Raw genomic sequence first — 25,682 nt, 5'->3', positions numbered from 1 at the left:
ACCTCCTCCCTTCTGTATTTTACCAGGCAAGGATTTAAAGTCTCAAAGCTGGGATAAAGCAGTGGGTGAGAAAGCATTTTCCCCAGTGAACAGTGTGTCTGTCATCCATGGCAATTTTAAGGCACAAGTCACTAATTTACGGTGTCTCTTCCTATGTTTTCTGAAGATTGGAGAAGTTCTGCATAGGGTGAATTACCTTCTGGTGGCTAACTTTTAAATAAACAGGAATCATAATTGTTCTTTACATGAAGAATTAATGAATATAAAGTTCTTAAAGAAAACGTCTGAATTCAAAAGCAGATCAAAAAGTGTTACAATCACATATAGTCATAACTAGTTTATTAGCACTGGTTTTGAAACAAATATACTCAGGTACTTAAACACAGTTTAATTAACGTTTATTTCTACACTTGATATGTTACTGTATATTACATAATGCACTGAATATCCAGTAAATAAACAATAAAACCAAAGTGCAGATTAAAGTAGCAAGGTCAGGTTTAGATTATCAGGAAGGCCAAAATCACAGTAGCAGTGTAAGAATAGCAAGCTGCAAATGACTAATATTTAACATGTCGTTCTATCGTTGCTATATGCATGCTAATACAAATGACCCCTCTGAGAATATATATAGTTATCTACAAAAGAAAACAGTCCTTTCCTTACATTACAATTTCATGATCTTCTCATTCCTTACCTTTCAGGCCTGATCCTGCAGTCCTTACTCAGCAAAACTTCCAACTCAATCTGTCAGGTAAGTTTCTTACTTTTTCTTTAAGCTACATGAAGCCCATTGGCTCTCTCAAAACATCTGAATGCTAAACGATTAGAGTTTGGACTTCTAAAAATGCAGAAATTCTAAAAATATTCATAACAGAAAATAATGTGATTAAGTACAGACCTAAGTGCATTAGGGTCAAATCCAGGAACAGATCTAGGCAGAAGCCTTTGGAACTCTCAGGACAGCAGGGTTGGCATCTGGTGAGTTAGGCACTTTCCTGATTAGCCAGCCACTTTTAGGATCGTAGTTTTGGATGTAGACATCTTCAGTCTCCTTATATAATGTTTTGAGCACCTGCATCCTCTTTTTGGATCTGGCCTTTTTTCATACTTGAATACATGATGTATCACATTAACATTATGCACAGACAATAACAGAAGTGGCTCTAAAGTAAAACAAAATGATAGCATAACATGATATCATAGGCATGTCTAGAATAAGCTATTGTTCTTTTCTGTGCTTGAGTTAGGCACATTTGTTTTAACAGCTTTTAACACTGTATCCCATTTACTATTCTTGTGCTCCAACTGCCTTTTCCTAAACTTGTGCTGAAATAAATCATTGCTGTCTTCATCCTCAGCCTCTGACACTATCTCCATTTTCTGGATAATCAGTTTAATGAGGTCATGTTGCTTTTCCAACAGTGTTGATATATCTTTGAGCCTAAAAAAAAAACAAAAAAGAAAAAAACATGCATACAGCAGGCTTTGTCATTTGGTTTCAAAAGACATGTTAGTCATTAAAATCATAGATGCAAAAGACCTGACAGTCCCCAACTTCAGCCTTCTGCTAACAAAGAATATTATCTGGAGTACATTTCATTTTTCAAGGTGCTGTACTTCTCCAGGTTTCAGGAAACAGGATTAAAGAACAGATTATTGGTTCTTGAGAAAAGTAACTTATTATATACTTAAGGTCAGAGCAACTTTACTCTCAAAATAAAATTCTGAACAGTTCTGTCAAAAGGTTTTCCTATTGACTGAAGTAGTCTGGCAAAGAAAAAGGGCCAAATTTGCAATGTCAATTAAGCATCCACAAACACTTTGTGAACTTCACAACTACTTTAACCGCATATGAGAGATACTGATGAGGCACTTACTGATCTCCTTTAACGTGCTATCCAAAGTGCAATTGATACACGTAAAGAGTTAACAGCAGCATGCACACAGAACACAATTATCTGTTATCTTTTAAGAAACAATGAAAGAAACGGGAAATGTGTCTAAAAACTCTCTTGACAAAACTATCAAACAGGCTTTTTGAAAATCTACTTTTAAGAATGTCTAGACTCAGAAAACTATAGCATGAAATACACATTGTGACTGAAAAGGTTCTCTGTAAAGAACAGTTTGGGGTTGCATTAGATGTAGTTGCTTCCCCCCCCCCCCCCCCTTTTTTTTTGTAGAAAAATGTAAATAAGCCTTAAAATAGATGGAAAACACAAGAATTAAGTGTGCAGCCATTAAAAGCCAAAAAAAAAAAAAAGAAAACATCACACCCCAAATTAAAAAACCAAAACCATAACCATATACACTCATCACTGACTTCCACTAGGCTTCAGTAGGAACTGAATGCTGTTTTGAACTGTGACAATAAAAATGTTCTGGCAACAAGTAAAACAAAGTTGTCAGCCAGTATTTTCAGAGCAGTAAATGTAACTTCCCATAGTGAAACAGCCATAAGTTATTCTATTCCAAGCAATTTTATTATGACGGTTTTCTTCCCTCTCTGTATGGGGGGAAAAAAAAAATAATTTTTAAAAAAAAAAAAGAGTATGTTCTATGCTGGTTCCTGATATATGCTGTAGTATGGATTTGAAGAAAGACTTGTTAAATTCCACTGTTTGCCTACATCTGTAGGGTGTATTCTCATCCCCCTTCAACTCTTGCTGAGTCCTTCATGCAAAAAAGTACTTAATCAGAATCTGTGAAGGGAAACAAAAATTTCGTCGACTCAAAAAAAAAAAAAAGGAGAAAGAAAAAAAAATAGAAAGAGCAGAGGACAGTGAGACAGAATGAGAAAGAAGAGATTTTCCTAGCCCTACATTTACAGAAGGCTTTCCTGAAACCATTCTTACAGATCTATTGGTAAGATGAATAAGAAAAATACTTCCAAGGCTTTGGGAAACAGATTATTTGTTCAAGGGAGAACCAGGACACCAAATCATTTTTAGGGAAACAATCTGAAGCAGATTTACCATTGGACAAGAGGAAAGGCAGTTACAGATTGTGTGCATTTGCAAACCAATTAGAATTACATCAACTGTGAGTTTGAAACAACCCTTGAAAACTTCCAAACACAAATCTCTAATTCTGAAATGAAAACACCTTTTCCCCATTACTTCAGTTTGCTTTAATAAGCAAACAAGCCTGTCCTCTTTGCTATGGGAAATATAAAAATATTTCTCTACCTCACAAGTATTTTGAAGGTAAATACGTTACAGAATATAAAATATTGTTACCATAGTGAGGGAGCTTACTGAAGGACCCTAGATATATTGAATTTTACTTTTTAGGTACAGTATGGAGCTACAGAAGTATATTTGTAATATTGGTTCTACTTATTTTTATAGCAGTAAAATAACACAACAAATACCTGTATTTCTGCTTCAGAACTTCCAGTTCTAATGTTGTATCAGTGCTCTGTGCATCTGTGGTAGAGTCCTCACACCCAAAACAATACTGGAACACGCTCTAAAAAACACATGGAACCAACTGAAATCAGATATTGTAGTCTGACAATAAATTAAAAATACCAAATAAGTGAATGATAACAGTATCCACACAGTGTTAAAGTTGAAAATGGTTTCTGTTATGAAGTTATTTTTTGTATAATAAATATTTGTTTTGCAAAATTTGTTTAATCAGAAAATTCAGTCTACCAAAACCAGCTGAAATGAAAAGTAAACAAACCAAAGAAGAAATGCCAAAAGGGAATAATTCTTTCTGTCTGAATAACTTTTGTAGCTTGTCTCACTCAATAAAGTCACAGATCACTAAGAGCTACAAGAATTCAAACACTAATTATATCTGAATAAGTTAGGCTGTGCTCCAACTGATTTATCATTTTCACTTAAGACAGTCAAGGTCTAATCACAATTCCACTGATTTCAGTTTAATGATTGAGTCTTATTAATGCAATGTTCCTAGCAATCTCCGCACAAAGTAAGTTGATCGTATCACATTTTAGTAAGAATTCTTCAGTCTGATTCACCATCTTACCATAAACCCACAGTATCTTGGCCTGTTGGGATATACAGTGATTGATTCCTGGTCCACCCGACTTAAGAACCAAAATGGTAGCTTCTTCTCTAAATTGGTGTGAAGATTTACCTAAACATAGTTTTACATTTAGAATAACAGAGATTATCTGAAGATAAAGACACATTATCTTGTGAAAATAACTATCATGTCATTATATTCAAATCACTATTGCTAGATGTCAAGTCTTAAGAGGATATCTACGCTGCAAACAATGGTATAATATTTGAAGCCAGACAGACACTAAAACCATCTAGTCATAGTAGCACTGAGTATCTTAGCAAAATTAGTTACTTTACATAGATGTATTTTCATAACTAAAATGGTTCCAAAATGAATTAGCTCTTGTGTAATGGCTTGAATATGTCCTTAGTACACTGTAGGTTGCGGTACAGAATTACAGGGCAGAAATATTCAAAAGACAGAATACTTATCATAGCCACGGGTTTTCAGACCAAATAATAATGGCAGAGTGATCTTTTGCTCTTTAATTGTGCTATATCCTTTTACTAGACAGAGTCTAGTATAGATTAAGCTGCCAGTGGAATGCCTGGGGAGAAAAGTTTTTCCTTGGGTAGAAACAAATATGTTATATATGAATGCCTTTTCAGGTGATGCTAACTTTCCAGTCATTCTCAAATTGCTACAGAAATACTGAGCATATGTATCAAAAAAACCAGAATGTGCAGTATAAGCCTATTGCAGACAACCATAATCCTGCCAAACATACAGAATTTTACATGCTTAATAAAGATCGCATAGTACTGTCTGAAGCTGCAAGTCAACATCCTTCCTGAGCTTTCTGTTGGCAAAGAAATACCTAAACAGGTGGAAGGCATTAATTGCTACAAGAACTGCCCTTATACCTCTGCTTTAGTCATTTTTACCTTTAGGAAAAGAAATACCTCTTCGGAGGAAATGTTACTCTAAAAGAAAATATTTCAAATACACTTGAACTATGCAAGTATAGCACACAATTTAAAGTTATGTGACTACCAGAAGTTATTTCTGAGGTGTTCTTGTGCTTGGTTATTCTTTCTGTGCACACCTCTTTATGACCAGCCACCAGGTAGGCTCATTTAGAAATATGACATTAAGTTTCTTAGTTATACCTGGTATTGCATAGCATCTCCTCAGCACACAGACCAGCATAAGCCTTCACTATACTGCAATGAATTTGGTGTCCTTTTGATTTCTGTGTACCTTAACCTTTCAACTGCTTGCATCAATTCTCTCCTTAAAAGACAACTATCCAATTTTGAATGCTGCATTTACTCATTTTGAGATTCTGTTGTTGGAATAACTCAGAATTCGTTGAACCGACTGTTCAGAAGTTCCTTAAAAATGCATTTGCTTATACGTTTCCTTTACAATGACTCACATGACTGAAAATGAGATTCAGAATAGGATGCCCATGTTCACCAGTTTGCTTTACAGAGAGGCTAAGATATTATTTAGGGATGTTGATGATAAATCAGATAATTATCGAAATGGTGTTATAACAACGATACCTACTTCCTATAGTTGGTGCTTCTACGGCATGTTACTTACCTGCATTGCAATCCTTTTGAGTGCAGCATATTTTTGTACTTCAGCTATGTCTCCAACAGCCAAACCAATCTAAAAATACCAGGAAAACATTATTTTTTCGTAATTCTGTAATTTCAATTGTATTTCTTATTCACATTTAAATCCAAAATTACTCTGAAGTTAAATTTATTTTGTTTCACTTTGAAAACATACCCCTTTTGTGCATATTTGGAAAAGCCATACCAAGAAATGTAGTAAGCTTTTTTAATGCCAACTATCTGTAAACCAGTAAGGCACCAAAGAGCTACTTCAAAGACCTGTCAAGAATAACGTCCCTTCTTTTTGATTCTTCATTGCTGATGTTACATTAAAAAATTTGACCTCTTGATTATGTATGATCATGGTAGCAATAAATAACTTTAAGAACCTGAATTGATTATTTTTTATCGCTCAGCTCATATAAAAATTTGATTTCCTAAAAAAAATTGATGTTCAACATAATATGGCTGAAGATGTATTACACATTTTCCCCCTTTTCTGATTCTTTCTGTTCAGGTCAGGCTCATTAGTTTTAATGCTGTTAGTTGTTGATTGCTATTTTGCACACAATGAAGATCTAGGCTTTGGCTTTTTCTTCAAAAAAAATGTTGTTAGTGCTAGGTTATGACAGAAAAGGGTTGAACAAAAATCATTGTTCCCCAATTTTCTTTATCAAGACCTCATAATAATACACTGAAGCTCCAATTCAAATTCCATCACAGTTACTACCCAAACATATGCAAGATAATGCTACAAGAGTTAACTCTGGGAAAATACTCAGAACAGTAAACTAGAGGGAAAATGAATCCAGGGAAAGGCATATTTTTCGTATGTTACTGAAAACACCAATTTGTTAAATAACAAAGGAATGTCACGAATCACCACTGAAGTAATTCTATATGCTAAAATTGTATAGACCTGTGCTTAACAATTTTTGTGTATTAATAAGTAGTTTACTTACTAGCAAGTTCATAAGAAGGATTGGAATAAGCAAGGTAAATATAATGAGAACAGTGTAACTCAGGAATGGATATGGCAATTCACTGCTTAGTAAGGGGTCAAGGAATGCATCATGGTAATTAATGTCTCCCAGCATCATTGCAAAGGTCTTCATTACAGAAAGCAGAGGTGTACTATATGTTTGCTGCAAAAACAAGAAATACCAAAATCAAGAAAAAAACCCCTGATTAAACTTGCAAATAACCTCTTGAGATTCTTTAGTCAAAAATATTATTTATAATGATAAAAAATTAACTATGCCATTCAACTAACCTGTGAACCCAAAAGGACAAAGAAACTCAGTCCAAAGGCCAGTATCAGGAAAAAGAAAACGACAGCAATCCGAATCAAAGTTCTCAAAATTTCCCAGAACATCACAACATAGATGCCATAGTTTTCAAATCTAGGCAATAAGTAAACAAAAAAGATATAGAATTGTTTAGGTTGGAAAAAAACCTTAAGATCAGTGACTCCAGCCGCTAACCTAGCACTGCCAAGTCCACCACTAAACCATTAAATACTGGTTAGAGTCCCTTAAAGTATTTATGTAAGCCAATAAATAATTGTAATTTTCATGTGTGAATAGATATTTTGCCTCTCTGAGACATTCTGAGATGGTACAAACATGTTGTATTTTCAGATCCAAAATAATGCAAGTGGTCTTATTTACAGCAAGCCTAAACTACATAATCTTATATTTTAATGCACCAGAGAAGTACTTCTTCAAGATATTATTTGTCATGGACGACTTTTACCCTTGCTGTAGCCACAGACAGTACAATACTGTACAACTGTTGCACTGGGAATAACAACATCAGGAAATTATCCCATTTTTTCCCTACTTTTTGAAGCAAATTAGCAACCAGAAAAAAGGAAAACTGGCACCATGATCCACCTAGCAGCCACCTGCTTGATTTAAAAATATTTTGCTTTTTATGACACTACAAAGCATGGAAAAGAAGCAAACAAAAAGGAACACGCTTTTTAGGAAGAGGAGCAGCATTTTAAGACATCTGTGTTTCCAGCAACAGTCTGTCATGTGGCAAGCCTCTCCCGTTCTTGGCTTACACAAAAACTAGATCTTAGAACATAAGTTGTAATAAAGCAGATTAAGCTACTTGAAGAAACCTGGAACTTGGAAATTTATGTCCTCTGCCAGGTTCATGGACCACATGACTGTTCTGTGCTACAACAGTAGCAACTAAGAAAATCCCTTAAAAGGATTTTCCTCCTGAAATATTATGTGCAAAGCTAAAAAGATCAAACTGGAAGCAGAGCAAACCTGATCTTCTCCTTACTAGGCATGCATTAGGCAAAACTTTATTGAAGTCAATAGAGCTACAAGTTGCTTTGAGAAGAGACAACCTGAATGAGTTAGGAAAATGATGTGTAGAGTTCTGCTGCTATACAAACGAAAAATATTGAGGCCAGGGAAGCATTTCATCTAGCAGAATAAGGAAGGTTGGGCAATCATGGATTTACTTGTTACTGTTTTGGTTCAACCCCCATTTTGGCCACAGCACACAGCAGAGAGGACACACCCCTTCATTAGTCATCTGAGGTCAGACGCATGTAGGACAAGGCTTGCCAGCAGGCAGTACCATAAAGATACTCTGACATTAACTCCGTTTACAAAACTTGGTCCTTAAACATCCCAACTACAGTAAAATGACCCTGAAATTAATCAGCAAATGCCACATTTGTTTGTCTGCGAGACCTCATGGGGGTGATTAATGCATATATACAAGAAGAATCAAAAGAGTTTGTATGTAGTGTTATCACATACTGTCATCCTTTTTTTCTGAACAGCTCCAAATCATCAACTTTTTTGCTGATCTACCCCACCTCATCTTTGTGCAAGGCCGTCCTGCTCAGGCAAAAATGGTTTTTTTATTAAAGTACTACACCCACACTATTTTTACTTCACCCAGCTCTCCTGCGGTCCATAACTCTTGGACGCTATTGTATCAGTGACAGCATTAAGCTCATTAATGGCAATAAATAGACCTAATGTCAACTATAGAAATAATTTCATCCATTGTAATTCTTTTTACAGGACACTATGGTGTAGAAAAGTGGGGTGTGCCATTTAATCTATAAAATAATAAATTTACCTTCTCCCAGGTATTACTTATAAAAATAGATTTCCCTTTGCCTCTTGTAATTCATGACCTTTTTTTTAAAGTGAAAACCTATACAGTATAATGAAATACATTTTAAAAAGAGGTATGTGGTGTCTTCGCTTAGTTAACATTAAATAAAATCTTGTTATTTCTTTATTTGTCATAAAATATGTTGTGATTCTCTACATGAAAAACACTGAAAACTACTTTACAGTTCATTAGGTTAAAAAATCCATATGGTCCAAAAAAATCCAAACCTGGAAAATTCTATAACTTGAACAAAATAAAAATAAAAAATAGGGCTGTCACACTTGATCAGTCAGAGTTTAAAATATATATAATATCTGAAAATATTATAAGTATTTTAGTGTGAAGCATGTAAATAACTTTTACCGTTGAAGGTAAAGCAAGAAGTTCATCCAAGACAAGTATACAGCAATTGCTCCACATTCCCACTGCAAATGAGCTGGTGTATTAATAAATAAAGAAGACACAAAAATTATGCTTGTAGTATAAATTGTCCAGTCCAGTAGATTGGAGTAATCCAACAAGTATTTCAGTTTCTAGGATTTAAGAGAGACAGATACGTATTTACAAGTTATGCATCATTAAAGGACTGAATTGAATACACTATTTAAATTTTCCTCTCACTTTCAATCTTGTATAAATTGCTATTTCCCTTTTAATTAGGGAAAATCAGATTTATTTCAATATCACACAAGCTGCTATGCAAGCACACTGTCTGAATAATGTCATTTCTCTGTATTTACCTGCTGAATCAGCTGAAATATTTCTTTGCAGATTCCCAGTAAACTCATAATTAAAACTAAACACATACACACCCTTGTGAAGTATGAGTTCTGAAACAAAAATCAGAGCACAAAACAAATTAGAAATTATTGAATGAATGTTTATTTCAGCTCTACCTACTACATACACATTATATTGCCAAGAAAATCTGTTAGCTTGCTTCATATAATCTTACCACTATCTAAATTGTTTTACTAATATTTATTGTGAAATTCATGTCATGTATATTGTGCTCACATAATTCAAACAAACTATGAAAGGATGAGCATTCCCATGATAAACAGTTGCTGTGCAGCTTCCTTACTACTACTATTTCAAGTCTGGGAACTGAAATGCAGTATCTATGCCACATTTTCAGTATGTTTTGTCACTGGATGAACATAAAGACAAATTCTGTTGTCCATAACTTCACCATTGTATCGCAGTAACTGGAATGGAAACAGAGGTCTTTGGAAAAACTGGAAGTCCTGGCATCCTTATGTGGGTGCTCCTTTTGATGCCTCCCTTTACAATCAATATAGCTAGACAACTTTGTTGTGAAAAGCCTGCTATTGGCACAGATAGAAATAGTGAATTTGATCTTTAATAAATGATTTGTTGAGCTCATTCCCCACCTGAGGTGTTCATTAACTCATAGGCAGGCCATAGGCAAATTCATGGCACTCAGTTTTCAGTGGTACTGCCATACACATCAACATCTGCCTATTGCAATGTCCCTCTTTCACCTGGGTTAAGAGTATAGCACCACGTTCTGTAACACTGTGCTCCCTACAGAGCTGGCATTCCCCATCCATTCCCATTACTGGGTCATCAGGACACAGTTTCCTCCAGTGCACGTCATCACAGGCACTGCTGTTACTCTAGTCTCTCAGGCAGCACCTTCACAGCTCCTGTTCGGTGCACTGCTGCTCTACCAGCTGGCATCATTCCTCACTGGAAGACAGGACTCCCTCTTCCAGCTATGCTTCTTCCAGCCAGTTTCTGATGATTCAAGGACCTGGGTCAGTCTGAGTTATTCCCCTGTCTGCTACATGCAGCTCCTGTCATTCTCCTGTCTTCCACCAAGAAGATATGTGAGTTAGTGGAGCATAAATTCTTCCAGTTCTGCTAGCTGTTCTGGCTTCTGCATGTTTTGAGGATCCCACATGTACCGGGCTGGGCTGGGTATGCCATTATCCAGATCTTTTCAGATGTCCGGATATCCTCACACACCTTTTATATCCCTTGAGTTTATTTTATTTCATAGTTCTACTAGCATATCCTTTTTGAGTTCCTATTTCAATTTCATGTTTTTTCTCTCCCAAAAGAACTGTAAAAATTTTTTTTGCCTCTTTTTTTTTTTTTATTGCGAAAATCTTTGGGTTTAGTAATAAAATCACTTATTAGAAATGGATCATTTGAAAAATTCGCCACACAACAGAATCTTGTCTCCATTATGTTACCGTTTCAGGGCTAATGACACAGGTGTATCTTCTCAGAATATATGACTTCATGTCATGGAGACAGAGCTCTGTGACTCTCCTGCCCTTCACACAGGCACAGGAGTGTAACACTATGCATGAGCTGTACTCACAGGTTCAATACACAGCAGAACCTGCAGTTCCCTCTCTGGAAGTCTAGTACAATGTTCAACTTAGGGACAACCAAAGACAGAATACTGCTCAGTGTTAACTATGGGAAGGAAACACTTACAAAAAGGACGTCAATCAGTCACACCAGTGTTTCTTTTCTAAAGCCTCATTGTCCTGTAGCAGTGGACCCGGCAAGTCTAATTTCTTTGGTTCACCTTCGTATCCTAATTATTCCAGTTTCAGCTTTTGAAAAAAAGTTTGAGCTTTGTCTCTTAACAGCCCCAAAGTATCTATGGAGGACAGCTTTACCTTGAGACAGGGTTCATCCCTGCTTGCTTTCCTTACGGCCCCAACTAAAGCATTATTTCCATTCAACGCATATCATGAGAGATCATTACTCAAATTACTAGAGTAGCCCCACACTTATCACAGCTGTATCTAAGAGACAAATATTCAAAAGTCACTATGATGCATATATACTTTGCTACCTAATCAAGATTTCCATTTGGAGACGTAATTCCAAAATGGGGATGTATCATTCACATCTTAGCACAACACAATTTTATGTATTATTTTTCTTTTAAGTTTATAAACAGGTATTATAGGAAACACCAAATATGCTTAAAACCTCTTCACAGAGTTTTCCATCTATATATGAGTGAATTCTGCTGCTACATTTTTCACTACTGTTGTACATGAGGTACCTATATATAGACTGACAAAAATTGTTCTGTCTTAGCATCATAGTCCATGAGCTTAGTAAAGAAATACTGGGCCTGCAAGGGAAAGTAATACCTAATATGGGCAAAGAAAGATATATTTGAATACCCAAAATCACTTTATTGACTACTCTTTCTATGCCAAATTTTGTATGTGCAAGATCATTTATTTTGGTTGCAAAGTAAAAGGACACAAAAAGCTAAAGAATCTACTGTTTTCTGTCTTCTCATAATTAAATACATGTTAATCCTTTTTTCTTCAACATTAAAGAAATATTCACTTCAGAGGAGAAATTGAAGTAACCATGTCCCAGATGTAAAAGTTTCAGAAAAGACTAAAAATAAGAAATAAGAACTGAAAATTATCTACAGAAGTTGCTGCTGAATGTTTAAAAGCATATAATTCAATTCTATTCCTTAGAGTTGCTAAATCATAAATAATTCTATAAATTATTCAAATAACCATACATCTCTGCTATAAAAAATCTGTATGTATTGTAAGTAGTAAGAAAACTCAGTACCTCATATTCTAGTGGTCTTGCTTCATAGATCTCTGTTCCATTCAAAGGTCTTCCTGGCTGTATGTGAGTGACCAGAAGAGTCAGTGGGATGAGACCGAGAGAATATATGCCTAAATTCATTAGATGTGCTCGAAATCCATAGGCCATCCTTGAAAGCGAGAACGTTAAAGTTACAACACTGTACAAATGCAGAAAGCATGCATTCAAATGTAACAGCCAACAATGTTTTCAAGATGAGGAGATAAACATTTCTTAAAATGTCCTTTTGTGATGAATGTGTTCATCGAGCTTTATGTGGACAAAAGTGTATCGGCCCTTCTGAAATACTGTTCCTTCTCTTTTTAACTTGGCAATCCTATTATATATTTTTGCAATAAAGCAGAAACAAAGATAGTGGTTGTCTTTCCTGTAAATATCAAAGAATCTTTACTAAATGCTAAGCTACATTTTATATGATAATCAGCATATTCTAAACATGCTTATGAGAGGTTGTATGGAAAAGACATTTGCTTCAGTCAAAACTATACATATGTACATCTTAGTGAACAACTCTCAGGCACAACAGACTTCATTCTGACATGCAATATTATATTTTATGTATATTAAAATACACCTACCATTTCATAAGCAAATATTCTTTACACACGGGATGACTGAGTAGCTCCATACGATTGTGGCGTACCATGGCCTATGAAACAAGAAAGCAGAACAACAAAACTTATCTCATGTAGGTAAGTAAAGTGCTTACAAAACTGGCTAGGCCACCTTGTTTAATTGAATATTAGTGTAATGAAAAGTAAAATGTAAGATACTGAAAAGTTCTGTTCATGCACTCTGGCCCAAAGCTATTATTATCTTGCCTTCCCTGCCTGCTGAGGCATTCAGCTTCCCTTCTGCTGCTCTGTTAGTCTATTTTAAGCTTTAAAAAATTATACGACTATTCCAACTATATCTATAAGATGACCGAGTTTTTCTAGTTACATTTAACAAGAAAATATTTATTAATTATTAGACAGTATACCAAGTCTAATTGACAACAGGAAGCCCAAAAAGTAATCAAATAAAGCCAGAAAGTATTTTCTGTAAACATTTTCTGACAAAGACTGAGGGAACAGACTGGCAATGTGAAAGAAAGCAAACTTTGTTTTAGGTCCAGAACGTATCTTGCAATTAGCACACAAATTTTTTTTTGTTTTGCCAGGTTTTTCAATGTTTTACATTCCAGTGCAAGGTCACTACAATGACTGGAGTATGGTTTGCTTTGCTGTATTACCTGCACATACAACATTTTCTCTTGAAATATTCATAGTTTTTTAAATAAACTAGGAATTTTTACCTAAACCTAAAAGAAACGTTATTTATTGCTTACACTACAAGAACTTTGGTTCATATTTCATTCCAATATACTTTAAATATGCAGAGTTATGGGCTTTGGAGAAGAAATACTATGATGAAAAATTCAAACTTTTGATTTTATCTAAAGCAAGACAGCATGGAATGATGTCAGAGTGAAATGAAGAACTCACATTTAAAGTGGTAAGTGGTTCATAGAAAATGTCTTCACCTTCCTTTAGTTTCTTGTTAAGTGTCAGGGGACACTGAAGATACCTGAAGTTATATTCAATCTGAATAATAAACATACACCAGCATTTAAATGTGATGAGACAGGTAATCTAAAACTGAGATAATGTTCTTAATTTTTAAAAAGTTATCCTTTAGAGACAAAAAAGCATATTGTGTCAAAGTAATTAGAACATTGATGTATACTGGTTGTTGGTTACTCTGCCAGTGAACATAATGCCATCAAGATACACATTTGTGACTGTAAGATGATTAAATAAATAGTCATTTTGAATTGTAAAATAAAAAGTACACATTTCTTCTTCAAATAGTACAGTTTAAAAAGGTCATTCTCGTAACTGTAATTTGTTTTAATGTTAACTGAAGAAAAGCTTGTATTTAAAAGTTATGTGGCTTTGATAACACAATATAAAGAAAAGGTACAGTAGCAGAAAATTTGCAATTTTTCTGTTAATGATATAGACACAATCCAATGTAAGAACTGATCAGGTTGAAATCATACTGAAAACAAAGGTAACATAACTGTAGAACATTCATGCCTGCCTCCTTAGCATTATGAAAGCAATCTACTGCCTGAGATTTGGGACAAGAATTTACAAAAAGGAAACATGTTGGACTCTGAATTATTGATGACAATAAAAACGTGTTTTTTAATGCATAAATAGATACATCTTCTAACACTGTTATTTTAAAATATCCATATCTGATACCCAGCTTGAATGCAGGAATTAGCACAGCAAAGATAAATCTATAGATTGCTCAAGTTTAATGTTACACTTTTTAAAATGCATAAACATGAAGATTACAGAAACTGAACTTCACAGCTGTTTACAGCCCAAAGGATAAAATAAGATCGGTCACCTGTGTTTTCTGTTAAGAGCTGATATTCATCTACAAGTGTATCTTATCCATATGAACTTGATGTATACATTAAAGTATACATATTGTGTACTTCCCAAACTTTCAAGTCAAAAATGTGTTCACTTCAGTGTCACAGAGGCAATAAAGAGAATTAAATCAGTAGCTTTGCTGAGAAGAAAAAAAAAAGAGACTAATAATTGAAGATTGCTAGTACCTATCTGATGCAGTGATTTTTAAAAGTCATCTTAATACCGAGGAGTTTCTTGCCAAATATATATTAAAAGCATAGATTCAAATACAGTTATTGGTGAATAACTACTGAATTATTAATAAAATCAAGTTCAAATATTGGCTGATTTCAATTTACCAGCTATAGAACTATAATTGCAACTATAGAAAATTTTTAAGAGGTATTGGAATTTAGCCCACTATTAGTACCTGTAAGCCAAACTGATGATTTTCTACGTTAATTATTATGCAAATAATGTACCACTGCTAACTTATAGCCAGGCATATTGTGAAATATTCCATCCTAAGACTGTAAAATGTAAATTTTTCATCCACTTACATAGAAGTCTCGACTTGTCTTTTCCTCTGAAGACTCAATTATGCAGTTGTCCAAAACCAGCTTTGCAGATGGAACAGAAAAGTGAATTAAGGAGATATACATAGCATTTATCAAAAGAATACGTTTGTACCTGAAGAAAATGACCTTCAAATACAGCAGTCTTCTAACAGAAGTGATGATTCAGTCAGATTTTATGGTGCATGCTTTGAAGACATAAAACTCTAGAGTTTACATGTAGGAGGTAAATAATGAAACTGTAGTTTACAAGGCTAGTTCACAAGCACAAAACATGAAGTGCTTATGAAAATATACATACCAAGTCACTTGCTGGTTTAATAAAAAGCATTTCTGTACCATCATTTGACAGTTAGCCCAGAAGGTGAAAATATCTCAGACAGTTTTGAACCCAATTGTCTTCTGACTTTCATTACTTTTCTACTCCTTTTTATACTCATAGTTCCATTGACCTCGGGAAGCTAAGAACTTTTATAGTAACACTGAATCAAACCACCCATACCGAAACTATCACTAAAATACAGTTAAATCAATTTGTGAATGTATAATGTTTCTAGTTTATAATAATACATATTAGTGAGGAAAACGTTGGGAAAACAATGGCAAATGATACAACATAACTAAGGGTTTTTTTGTGCAGTCATTTCTTTAAGACGTGCAGAAAACTTACTTTAAATGAATCAGGAAGATACTCAACCATTTCCAGCAAAGGACACTTATTAGCACTAGAATAGTGAGAGAATGTCACAACAGCTTCTTCCCACCTGCAAAAATGAGTTAAGATAATGGAAGATGAATTAGTTGCTTCTCTTTTAAATTAACTACTTTTAGATTATTTGAAATTTATTAAAGATATTATCTTGCACATTGCAGTATGTAACAACTTTACATACGTTAATTGGAAAATCAGCTGTTTGGGGAGTAATTGAGTAACATTCTGGATGCTTCTCTATAGAACGATTCATGTTTAATTCTGTTATAAATTAAACAGTGATATTTCAACTATGCTAAGACCTAAAAAAATATGAAATTCAACTAAATCTGGAATCTTGGGTTATAAGATTAGGTGAGTAATAATAAATACAGTAGAATATTGGCAATGTTCTTGCAACTCTTACCAAGAAATGTGATCATTGGGCGATGGTGCAACAGTTTTATTCCTGAAGTAGGCCTTCAATATATTGTTATTAAAAATATTCCAAATTGCAGTTGAACTGCCACATTTTTAAATATTTGCAACATTTATACCAACAACTTTAAATTAAATCTCTTGAATGGTATCAGATGTATTCACATTTTGATTAAAATTCTGTAGGTACTGAAGCATTATGTAGAAGGCCAAAATGATGTATGTAAGAAGAGAGAAGACATGAGAAGGATTACTTATTTCTAATGGCTTCTACATGTTTTTTTTAACAGAATCTGAATACTCAATCTAATATTGAAAACAAAATGCCATATATGTCCATTACAATTATGCCATTTTTTTCTATTTGCTTTCACTAGAACACAACAAAATCTCTGGAATTTTAAAATATGCACGCAGTCTTACTTATTAAACTACAAGTTTTAAGAACTTGATCTCAGTTCAAAAACAAACCAAAACACAATGGAAAATAAATTCAAAAAGCATATTTTATGTACTGTACCTTTTGTGCAATATGACAGCAGACACTACGTCTTTTCTCCTGTTGTGTATTGCTTCATGGAAAAAAGAAGCTACTGCTTTGTTGAACAGAATTTTTGCACCATAGTCAAGAAGTAACCTTACTGCTTTTGCATGTCCTTCTCTTGCAGCCAGGTGTAAAGCTGTGTTCTGCAAAGAAAGTAATACACAATGCATCCATAAAAATAATTTAAAAAAAAGTACAACATATTTCAGCATATGTGTATGTATATATAAATAAATATATACACATATTTCCCACATTGAAAAGTCACATTATTCTCAGTTGCAAGTCCTGAATACTTTTGCTAGCAATGTTAAAAAGTAGAATATTGTCACAGAGTTTCTGATAGAGATTATAGACAAGTTCTTTATCCTATGCCTACAGCTACAGTAGTGCTAATTCTGAAGAGGAAAGTCAGCTGCAGGCAAGAAAAGACAATTCATTAATACATTTTAGTTTTGTGACTAACAAACTGCAAGTCACAAATAGGTAAAAATGATAGTATCTACAGATACAGAACACCTGCGTTGTTTGATATACAGGAAAAGAAGCATCCAATTATATCCAGATGTGCTCATACAAACAAATCTGCAAGAAAATTTGCAGGCACAGTAATTTCATAAAGGTAAGGCAATGAGTGGTTTAGGAATCAAGTCACACTGAAACTGACTTTTGAAAGCCTTCCCAACTCACCCAGATTTTTCTGAGGGAAATTAAGAACTAAGCATTGGTTTCTCATTAATTCCAGGCAAGATTTGTTCCTAATCTAATAATTCTAAATTTTTTCAACATCAGTTCTCAGAGAACTTAGCAACACGTTCTGTGTTGCAAACTGAATAGTTCTTCAGAATGACCACCTCTATGTTTTCTGATGTGGAACTGTTAGGCAGGTTCATGCAAGAGGTCTCCAATCCAAGAAACAAGATTCTGTCTTGACCCAACAGACACTGCATTTGTCCAAACTTCAGAGCAAGAGAGGAGCTCTGTCTGTTGGACATCACTGTGCAGAACGGATGGATTTCAAACAATATGTTAATGAGCTATAGTTGATACTGGGTTTTTTAAAATCTGTATAAGCTCCTTAAATTTAAATTAACAATGTTTGTACTACATTGTTAAAATACTCTTGTATTGTAAAGGAGGCAAGAGGGACATGTCTAACATACTCGGTATTTTATGTTTTCTATTAGGCTATTTTTTTTTTTTGGTCTCCCACTTATAAGAATTGGATAACCATTTCAGTAATCATATATTAATCTAAGCAATAAGCTTTAACAGTGGTGAAACATAAAGACTTTAAATCTGCCACAAGAAATGAAATATTACATAAGTAATGCACAGTGGAAAACTACTAATAGCATACCATCGACGTTTGGTCTAGAAGTAATAACAGGCAAGAAACAAATAATGCTATGTGAACACATACCCCTTCTTCATCCACTCTGTCAGTACACTTCACATTAGTATCCAGAATGATCTGCATTGTGCGAGTGTATCCTCCGAAGGCAGCATGGTGCAGGGCTGTCCAGCCTTTATAATCACTTGCATGTAGCAGCATAAAATTAGTAATTATAAATGGAAACATTTTTGTAAATTTAAAGTAAATGTAAATGCCTTCTCATTTGATTAAAACCTCTTTTTCTTTGGCATGACTACTGCAGAGATGTCCATGCCTTCTGTCAACATTTATGTGATTATCAATGCATTATTTGGAAGTAAAAGGTTCAACTCAACAACAGTACTTGGGTCCCCCTCTCTTTTCTTCTATTTCTGTATATATCTGGATTGAACCCATTTTCTTATATGTTCCTTGAAAATAACACAATTGCTTGTAATAGTCTGTCACTAATACTTGGCAACAGATGTGGAAGAGATCATGGCCATATTACAGATTTTTGCATTTAAAGACAGTGAATATACAAAATATTATTAACACACAAATCTATTCCTATAAATATTACTTCATCTTAGTATAATGAAACTCAGTAAGTCTTTTATCACATAGAACCTACCAGGATATTTCTTTAAAACATGTCTGTTTTCAGTCTAAATTAAGCCTAAATACATGCACATATGCTTGTGTACTCATATATATATACTTTTATATATATCTGTATGTATATTATTCTCTCTAGCCTTGCTAGGTGTACTAGTCCAGCTAAGGACACTGGAAATAAAGGATTTGACAGTCCATTTAGTGGGTCCTCCACAGTCACAAATAACGAACATATGACAGGTCTTGCTAAAGGATCTCCTTGGAATGCTTATGCCTCTAGCTCCAAGGTGTAGCTGCAGTGGACTTGGAAGCACAGGACTTGAAAGTTAAAGTTCCAGACTGTACCTTGGAGACAGGACTGTCAACTTTTGCTAGCTTTGGCTTCTGGTGTTACTAGTGTGAGCCTGGAAGCTTTTGCGGAGCTGCCAATGATCTGAGAATCTTTGACCTGAAAGCAGGACTTAGAATGCCATGCAAGTTGCCTGTGAACCACCAATCCCAAGAACCCCTATCCAAGCCTGTCAGTGAAGCTGAAATGATTATAATATTTCCAAAACACTATCTTTTCCATCAAAAAGTTCAGTATTCTTAGTTGAATTTAAAGAAACCTCAGTTTCCCCAGCATTAGAAGCCTTGCTTTACAGCTAGGCATGATTCTATGTTGTCAGGTTGAAGCAATGTACAATCAGCGTAGTTTTACAAATATTTTTCAATACAATCTTATATTGTGTATTTCTATTTGTATATATTAATATATTCAATATTTTCATATATCATATTAACTTCCCATCAGATGGACATAAAATGTAGGGTGGTAATTCTTTTTTGCCTTAATGAATGGAAATCTGTGTACTTACCACAGAAAAAGGGCCCCTCTTTTCAGAAGAAACTGAACTACCTTCTCATGACCATTTTGGGCTGCCAAATGAAGGGGAGTCATTCCCTTCTTGTCACCTTCATTCAAAAGTCTTGTGTCTTTCATATCTCTTATAAGTCGTTGACAGGTATTGATACGCCCATAGCTGTGAAAGATAAACATAGAAATTAATGTAAAAAAACCCAAAACAAAACAGATGGAAAAAATGGCATTGATTCCATTGTCTCAACTACACTACTAACCTGGCAGCAAAGTGTAATGGTGACTTCTTGTCCCTGCTCTTAGAATAGATGGAAACGTTGAGGCTGAGTAAATTATTTACAGACAGAGCCACACCTTGTCTGCATGCATAATGCAGTGGAGTGCATCCTTCATTATCTTCATCCACAACAAGATTTTTAATATGTTCCATCTGTTACCCCCCAAAAAACCCCAAAAGCACAGAATTACATTTGTATCACTAATGATCCACAGCTTCTAATAGGTTGTAACAATAGCATTAATACTTTAAAGTGGTATCTAATAATAAGAAATAAAGTTTAGGAAAAGTAAATTTAGCAACAATGAAAATTTAACGTCTGCTGATTTGTGGGTGACCGATTTTGAAAATAACTACTCTTTGAAAAACACAGCAGTTTGCCAGTCTGCACCCTTGCTGCAATCCAACCACAGTAAAAGTATAATACAGGAGATTCTTCTTTGCTGCCATTCAACCGTAATACTGATTGCTGTCAGCAGAAGGTTTGTACAGAACATAAGGGTCGTCTATAGTCTGTACTCCGTAGCAAAACTTCTGGCTGTCAAAAATCATTGGTTCACTGGCTTACAGTGTAATTTTATTTCCCCCATTTCTCTTTCTAATCTTCATTTCTCTGTTTTTCATCTGCACCTTGTCTAACACTATCCTATGTATAGCCTTTCTTAAAGCAACTTAAAATCTCCTCCCCGGTCTACTCCACTCCTTTGTCTGAATTATGAGCATGATTAATAATTAGAAAGTCAATGCAGACAACTGAGGTTTATCACTCTGGTTTAAAACTGATTCTCTACATCTGCTGAAAAGAGAGGTTAAACCTGTTCTGCATTACTAATCAAAGTTGTTTACAGATTTCAGCAGATGTAAGATAAGTTATACTTGATTCACATTTAAAAGGTTGTTTCTGGAGGCCAGCAAATTTAATGCTTTCAAGCGAGCTTCGTCTCTAGCAGTATGAGTGCTTCACCTTAGCATAGCCAAATACAAATCCATGTTTGAAATCCTTTTTAAAACTAAATCCAAGACTTCACTACTGTCCACAAGAAACTCCTGCAGAATATGCTGTAAGCTCTTTAAGTCCTAGAGCTTGACTGTGTATGAGCACATTCCCCAGCTTTACTGCATGCAAGCTAGGAAAATAGAAGTGAAAAGTTCTATATTTTATTGCCTACCTCTTGAGCTATTCAATCCCCCAACAGCAAAATAATTTATGGGATTATGTTATTCCTTTGCCTGGCAATAAGAAAACTGTATTATTGGCTTTGAAATGTTTTAATGAGAGATATGTACCTCTTCAAACTATTATCTGTGACATGGGGCACCTTAACAAGTACCACAAACTTTACAAACACTCCAAAGTAAAATGGTTAGCTGTTTTTTTCTTTACATTTTCTAGTAAGGATAACAGAAAGACATAAATCAATGCTTACTGTACCTGCAGAAATTTCTCATTCAGATGCTGTAATCCTCCAGGTTGCAACACCGTCAAATGCAAGAAATTCCGACCAAGATGATCTTTTAATGACACATTTGCTCCTAGATAAATATGGAAATAAACACCAGCAACTTCAAAACTGCTGGCCCCTGACACTAACTGATGATGTTCAAGACAAAGGAACAAATGTGTTTATAAATCTATAAAATAACAAATATCATTTCAAGTCAACATTATAATATACAATTTTACTTACAAAAAGTCCTCTACTGACACTCAGATTTCATCGTTATCTCATGTGTGTATGCATTTTGTATTTCAATGCAGCACTAAGATTTATGGGTGGCCCTTATATTCAGACATACTGAGCACCCACAAATCGAGAGGTAATTTATATATATGCAGATGATTACTTCTTCTACTGTTTAAAAGTTGTAATCTTTTTACAGCTTTGAAACTTATTAAAGGGCTTATTAACACAATCAGTTATATTACTACCAACAAGAGGTAATATCATAACAATAAGTAGCTTGCATCAAAAGCGTAGCGATTGAAAAATACAGCTCAAAACATTTTCAAGGGGAGTGTGATTATACAAAACCACAGGTAATGTTTGAAATATGGGCTTTAACAGTTAAAAGTTGACTGCTGGTACAAAACATGACTCTGTATAAATGGTATATTTATTCCACAGTTCTGCTACTTTGTGAACTGCCAAGGAATGCAGGGATGGTGTGCCAGGGCCACCTCTACCTTGACAAGCATGACAAGATGGCATACACATTTTTCTACAGCCTGCTCATTCTGTGTTAAAAAGGGTGAAATCATCACACTAATTCCTCCTTTATCTCAGGGGATACCAGCACTGTGCAGCTGTTTAGTTCAGCTGCTCCTGGACTGCATGTTGAAGTAATGAATTGAAAATGAGAGGAAAGTGAGACACAGAGTTTTAACATGTATGAACCTTGCCTAAAGGAAGTATATCATATGTGTAATTCCTTTTTACCTTTTGAAAGCAGTAAATTCACAATTTTCCATGATGCACAGGAAGTGGCCAACAAAAGCGGGGATCGACCTTCTATGTCAACACTATCAATATTAGCACCCTGGAATGAAGAATTTCAAGTTTATCATAAATAATGAATAAATGAAATTTAAAAATAATGCTGCCCTTTATAGGCATAGCAGAATTACAGGCATTCTTAGTAACTACAGATGCTCCAGATAAGTAAATCAAATAAACACATTACATCTGTATATAAAAATACTATGTTTTAAAACCATCAGCCACAGCCCAGTCATCTATATATATAAATTTAGATTATAAATTAGTGGCCTAGTTCTAAGTATACTGAACTCACGACTCATGATCTTTGTTAGGGTACCTTTCCATGCATTTAAATACTGAAATATAGAATTCTAACTTAAAAATACTGGGATTGAAGTTCTGAACAAATACAAAAATTGAAGCCCTTCGGAATGATGGGGTCTTATCTATCAAAAATAACTAAAACAAGACCCTTCTGAATCTCTGTGGTATATGAACACTGTTCAAGAAGGCATCCAAAGATTAGTATAGTTCGATCTGTATAGCTTGATTTATTTACATTTTCTATTCTTCACCATAAGCTATATAAGCCAAGTTAATTTTGACTCCAAAGTAAGTCTGTCAACAGTGGACACATTTTTATTCTTCAAACTCTAGGTTTTTGGTATGACCTTTCTCCTTAGGGGAAGCACAAGGACTGGACTAAGTTATTCTGGCAAAAGCCCAGTTTTGCTGTTTTGTCTGTTTTTGCACGAGATGCATATTGCCAGGACAGTATGGTCACTATGGTCACAGTATCACTATGATAATATCAGCAAAATGCTATGAGCATAAACACATTTATCTAAAAAATCCTGCCAACAAGGCAGTATGAAAATACAAATAAATGAACCAATGAGGTGTATGTATTTTTATGATGGTTTAGGTATAATTTTTCTAGATATTTAGTTGCAAATCTGGGTAAGGAACACAGTACACACAAAAATCTATTTTATTTCAGGTAATATCCAAAGATCATTGAAAAAAAATAATAAAATCAATAGGAGTTTTTCCATTAACTTGAATTGTCTTTGGGTCCAGTCCTAATTCAAGAGAGAATTAATCATCATCATGAGCAATATTTACTTTCTAGGATGGTAAAACCTGTAATGTAGTAATAAGAAACATTTAATAAATGTACGATGATTACTTTACCACAGAGAACAGGAAGCTTCCAATGTGTGCTGATGAAATGTAACACATGCAGGACCTTTTCCCCAATTACCTTTCTACGAGGTAAGACAACCTCTTAAAAATGCTCTTATTCATCAGAGAAACAGAGACCTTTTTTATCCAAGTGGCTCATTCATTTCAGTGAGCGCAGGGCAGCAATTTCCAGTTAATAACACAATCTTTAATTGCCTTTCCTCCAGTTAACATCATTGTTCAGCCTTCAGCAAAATTAATTCAGCTGCATTCACCATTAGTTCTCACAACCAGGAGTAACTTATATATTGTCACATATATTTACCACATTCACAATCCAGCTGAATTAAGAGTTTGTAAATCTAGTTTCTGACCTGTGTTTACTTTTCAATTTATACATTAGTACATTAATATATATGAATAAAACATATATTAATATAAAACCAATGCTGTTACATAGGAAAAATACAAAAATAAATATGCAATTTTTGTAAATATCAATTAGAATTTATACCAGTTTAGTCCTTCATTTTTCTTTTTAGTGAAGACAAAAGAAGAAAAAGAGGAAACACGAAGTCCAAAAAAAGGAAGCAAGAAAATGTGTAAAATAACTGCTTATTTACTTTTGATATGCACATTTCAATAAAATTAATGAAGTAAACTCCGGAAGCATCAGACGCTTCAATGCTAAATTGTCCAGTACACAAGAAAAAAACCCCAAACACTAAGATATGCAGGGAAAATGCTAACACACGAGCTAAACTATGAGAACCTCCTGATTTTCATGTCTTTATTTTCCTTTATAGTTGTCTACATAACTTGTAAATACAATTACACCATTTGCATGCACAAACCAAATACTGTGCACCTAATTATAAATGGCCACTTTAATATTATTCTTAAAGTCATTGTGCTTAAAATGCTTACTTTGCAAACCAGTTTGTAAGTAGTATTTCTTCGAAGCTAGAAAGTTTTGTAATGTTTAGAATTTACGTATATTGATCTAGGTTTCTGTCTTCTCCCTTTTCTTAAGACGTCAGTCTTCAGTTACGGCAAGTCATAGCTGTACATCTCACCAAAAAAAGAGCATGTACTCATTGCCATGTTATGTTGAGACCAAATGCAAAATTATGAAAACCTCTGCAAGAAACATATGTAGATTTTGCTTCTGTTTTTTTGTGTAGCACATTGACCTACAACTCAGAAAAAATTGGTGTAATTTAAATTTAAATAGCATACATAGTGTTCCTGGAGAATTCTGCTTAGCACAGATCATCTTACTTTTTCTGTCTAGAAGAGCTAGATGCAACACTAGATCTATTTACAATGGCTTTCATTTGCAGACACAAAAAGTACCAAAAATAAGATAACGGAAGTAATCATTGTAAGTTAATGTGCATGAAATGTGGATATTTAATGTATAAAATAAATAAATGTTCTTTGTTAAAAGCAGAAACCCATTCTGAAGTGGAATTTGCTGTTCCTTTTGAGCAGTAGCATTGCTCCACCTTTTCTTTTTCACTCTTGTGTACACCACAGCATAGGCGATACCTAGTGAGTCCAAGAGAGCACGCAGTGCAGGTTGTATGTGCCACATCTCATTAACCCCAGCTGGCATATTTTGGTCCATTCCCAGACAGGGCAAATGAAAAAGTCCTAAAGCTTAAAAACTGACATACTCTATATGGAAAGCTAAACAAACCCTCAGCATAGGTTCTGTGGAAGAGGCCAAAATAGTCAAAATGGCACTCAAGGAATACAAGTTCGTACTTAGAAAATGCAGTGTTAAAAGACATTTCTTCTAATATTTTGTGCACACAAGCCTCCACATGCAAAA

The 25,682-nt window shown here is 34.5% G+C and overlaps 1 protein-coding gene across 1 annotated transcript in view; it reads right to left on the bottom strand.

Annotated features, from left to right (window-relative positions):
- Window positions 1–322: 322 nt before the first annotated feature.
- The window catches only part of TRPA1 (transient receptor potential cation channel subfamily A member 1), a 37,828-nt gene continuing 12,468 nt past the window's right edge, over window positions 323–25,682 (bottom strand). Inside the window, exons 9-27 of the mRNA XM_056332044.1 lie at window positions 22,619–22,718; window positions 21,613–21,713; window positions 20,164–20,333; window positions 19,902–20,066; window positions 18,475–18,589; window positions 17,028–17,194; window positions 16,049–16,142; window positions 15,364–15,423; window positions 13,880–13,978; window positions 12,971–13,041; window positions 12,354–12,501; window positions 9,503–9,592; window positions 9,126–9,295; window positions 6,883–7,012; window positions 6,572–6,754; window positions 5,593–5,661; window positions 4,003–4,113; window positions 3,377–3,474; window positions 323–1,444 (exon numbers count right to left, since the gene is read on the bottom strand). Coding sequence (XP_056188019.1) covers window positions 1,213–1,444; window positions 3,377–3,474; window positions 4,003–4,113; window positions 5,593–5,661; window positions 6,572–6,754; window positions 6,883–7,012; window positions 9,126–9,295; window positions 9,503–9,592; window positions 12,354–12,501; window positions 12,971–13,041; window positions 13,880–13,978; window positions 15,364–15,423; window positions 16,049–16,142; window positions 17,028–17,194; window positions 18,475–18,589; window positions 19,902–20,066; window positions 20,164–20,333; window positions 21,613–21,713; window positions 22,619–22,718 — 2,373 coding nt within the window. The 3' untranslated portion in view covers window positions 323–1,212. The remainder of the gene's footprint in view (window positions 1,445–3,376; window positions 3,475–4,002; window positions 4,114–5,592; window positions 5,662–6,571; window positions 6,755–6,882; window positions 7,013–9,125; window positions 9,296–9,502; window positions 9,593–12,353; window positions 12,502–12,970; window positions 13,042–13,879; window positions 13,979–15,363; window positions 15,424–16,048; window positions 16,143–17,027; window positions 17,195–18,474; window positions 18,590–19,901; window positions 20,067–20,163; window positions 20,334–21,612; window positions 21,714–22,618; window positions 22,719–25,682) is intronic.

The sequence above is a fragment of the Falco biarmicus genome, chromosome 3, assembly GCF_023638135.1.
Source record: "Falco biarmicus isolate bFalBia1 chromosome 3, bFalBia1.pri, whole genome shotgun sequence".
Classification (NCBI taxonomy): domain Eukaryota; kingdom Metazoa; phylum Chordata; class Aves; order Falconiformes; family Falconidae; genus Falco; species Falco biarmicus.
Note: the sequence above shows the minus strand (reverse complement) of the source record. Positions and strands in the feature narration are given on the sequence as shown.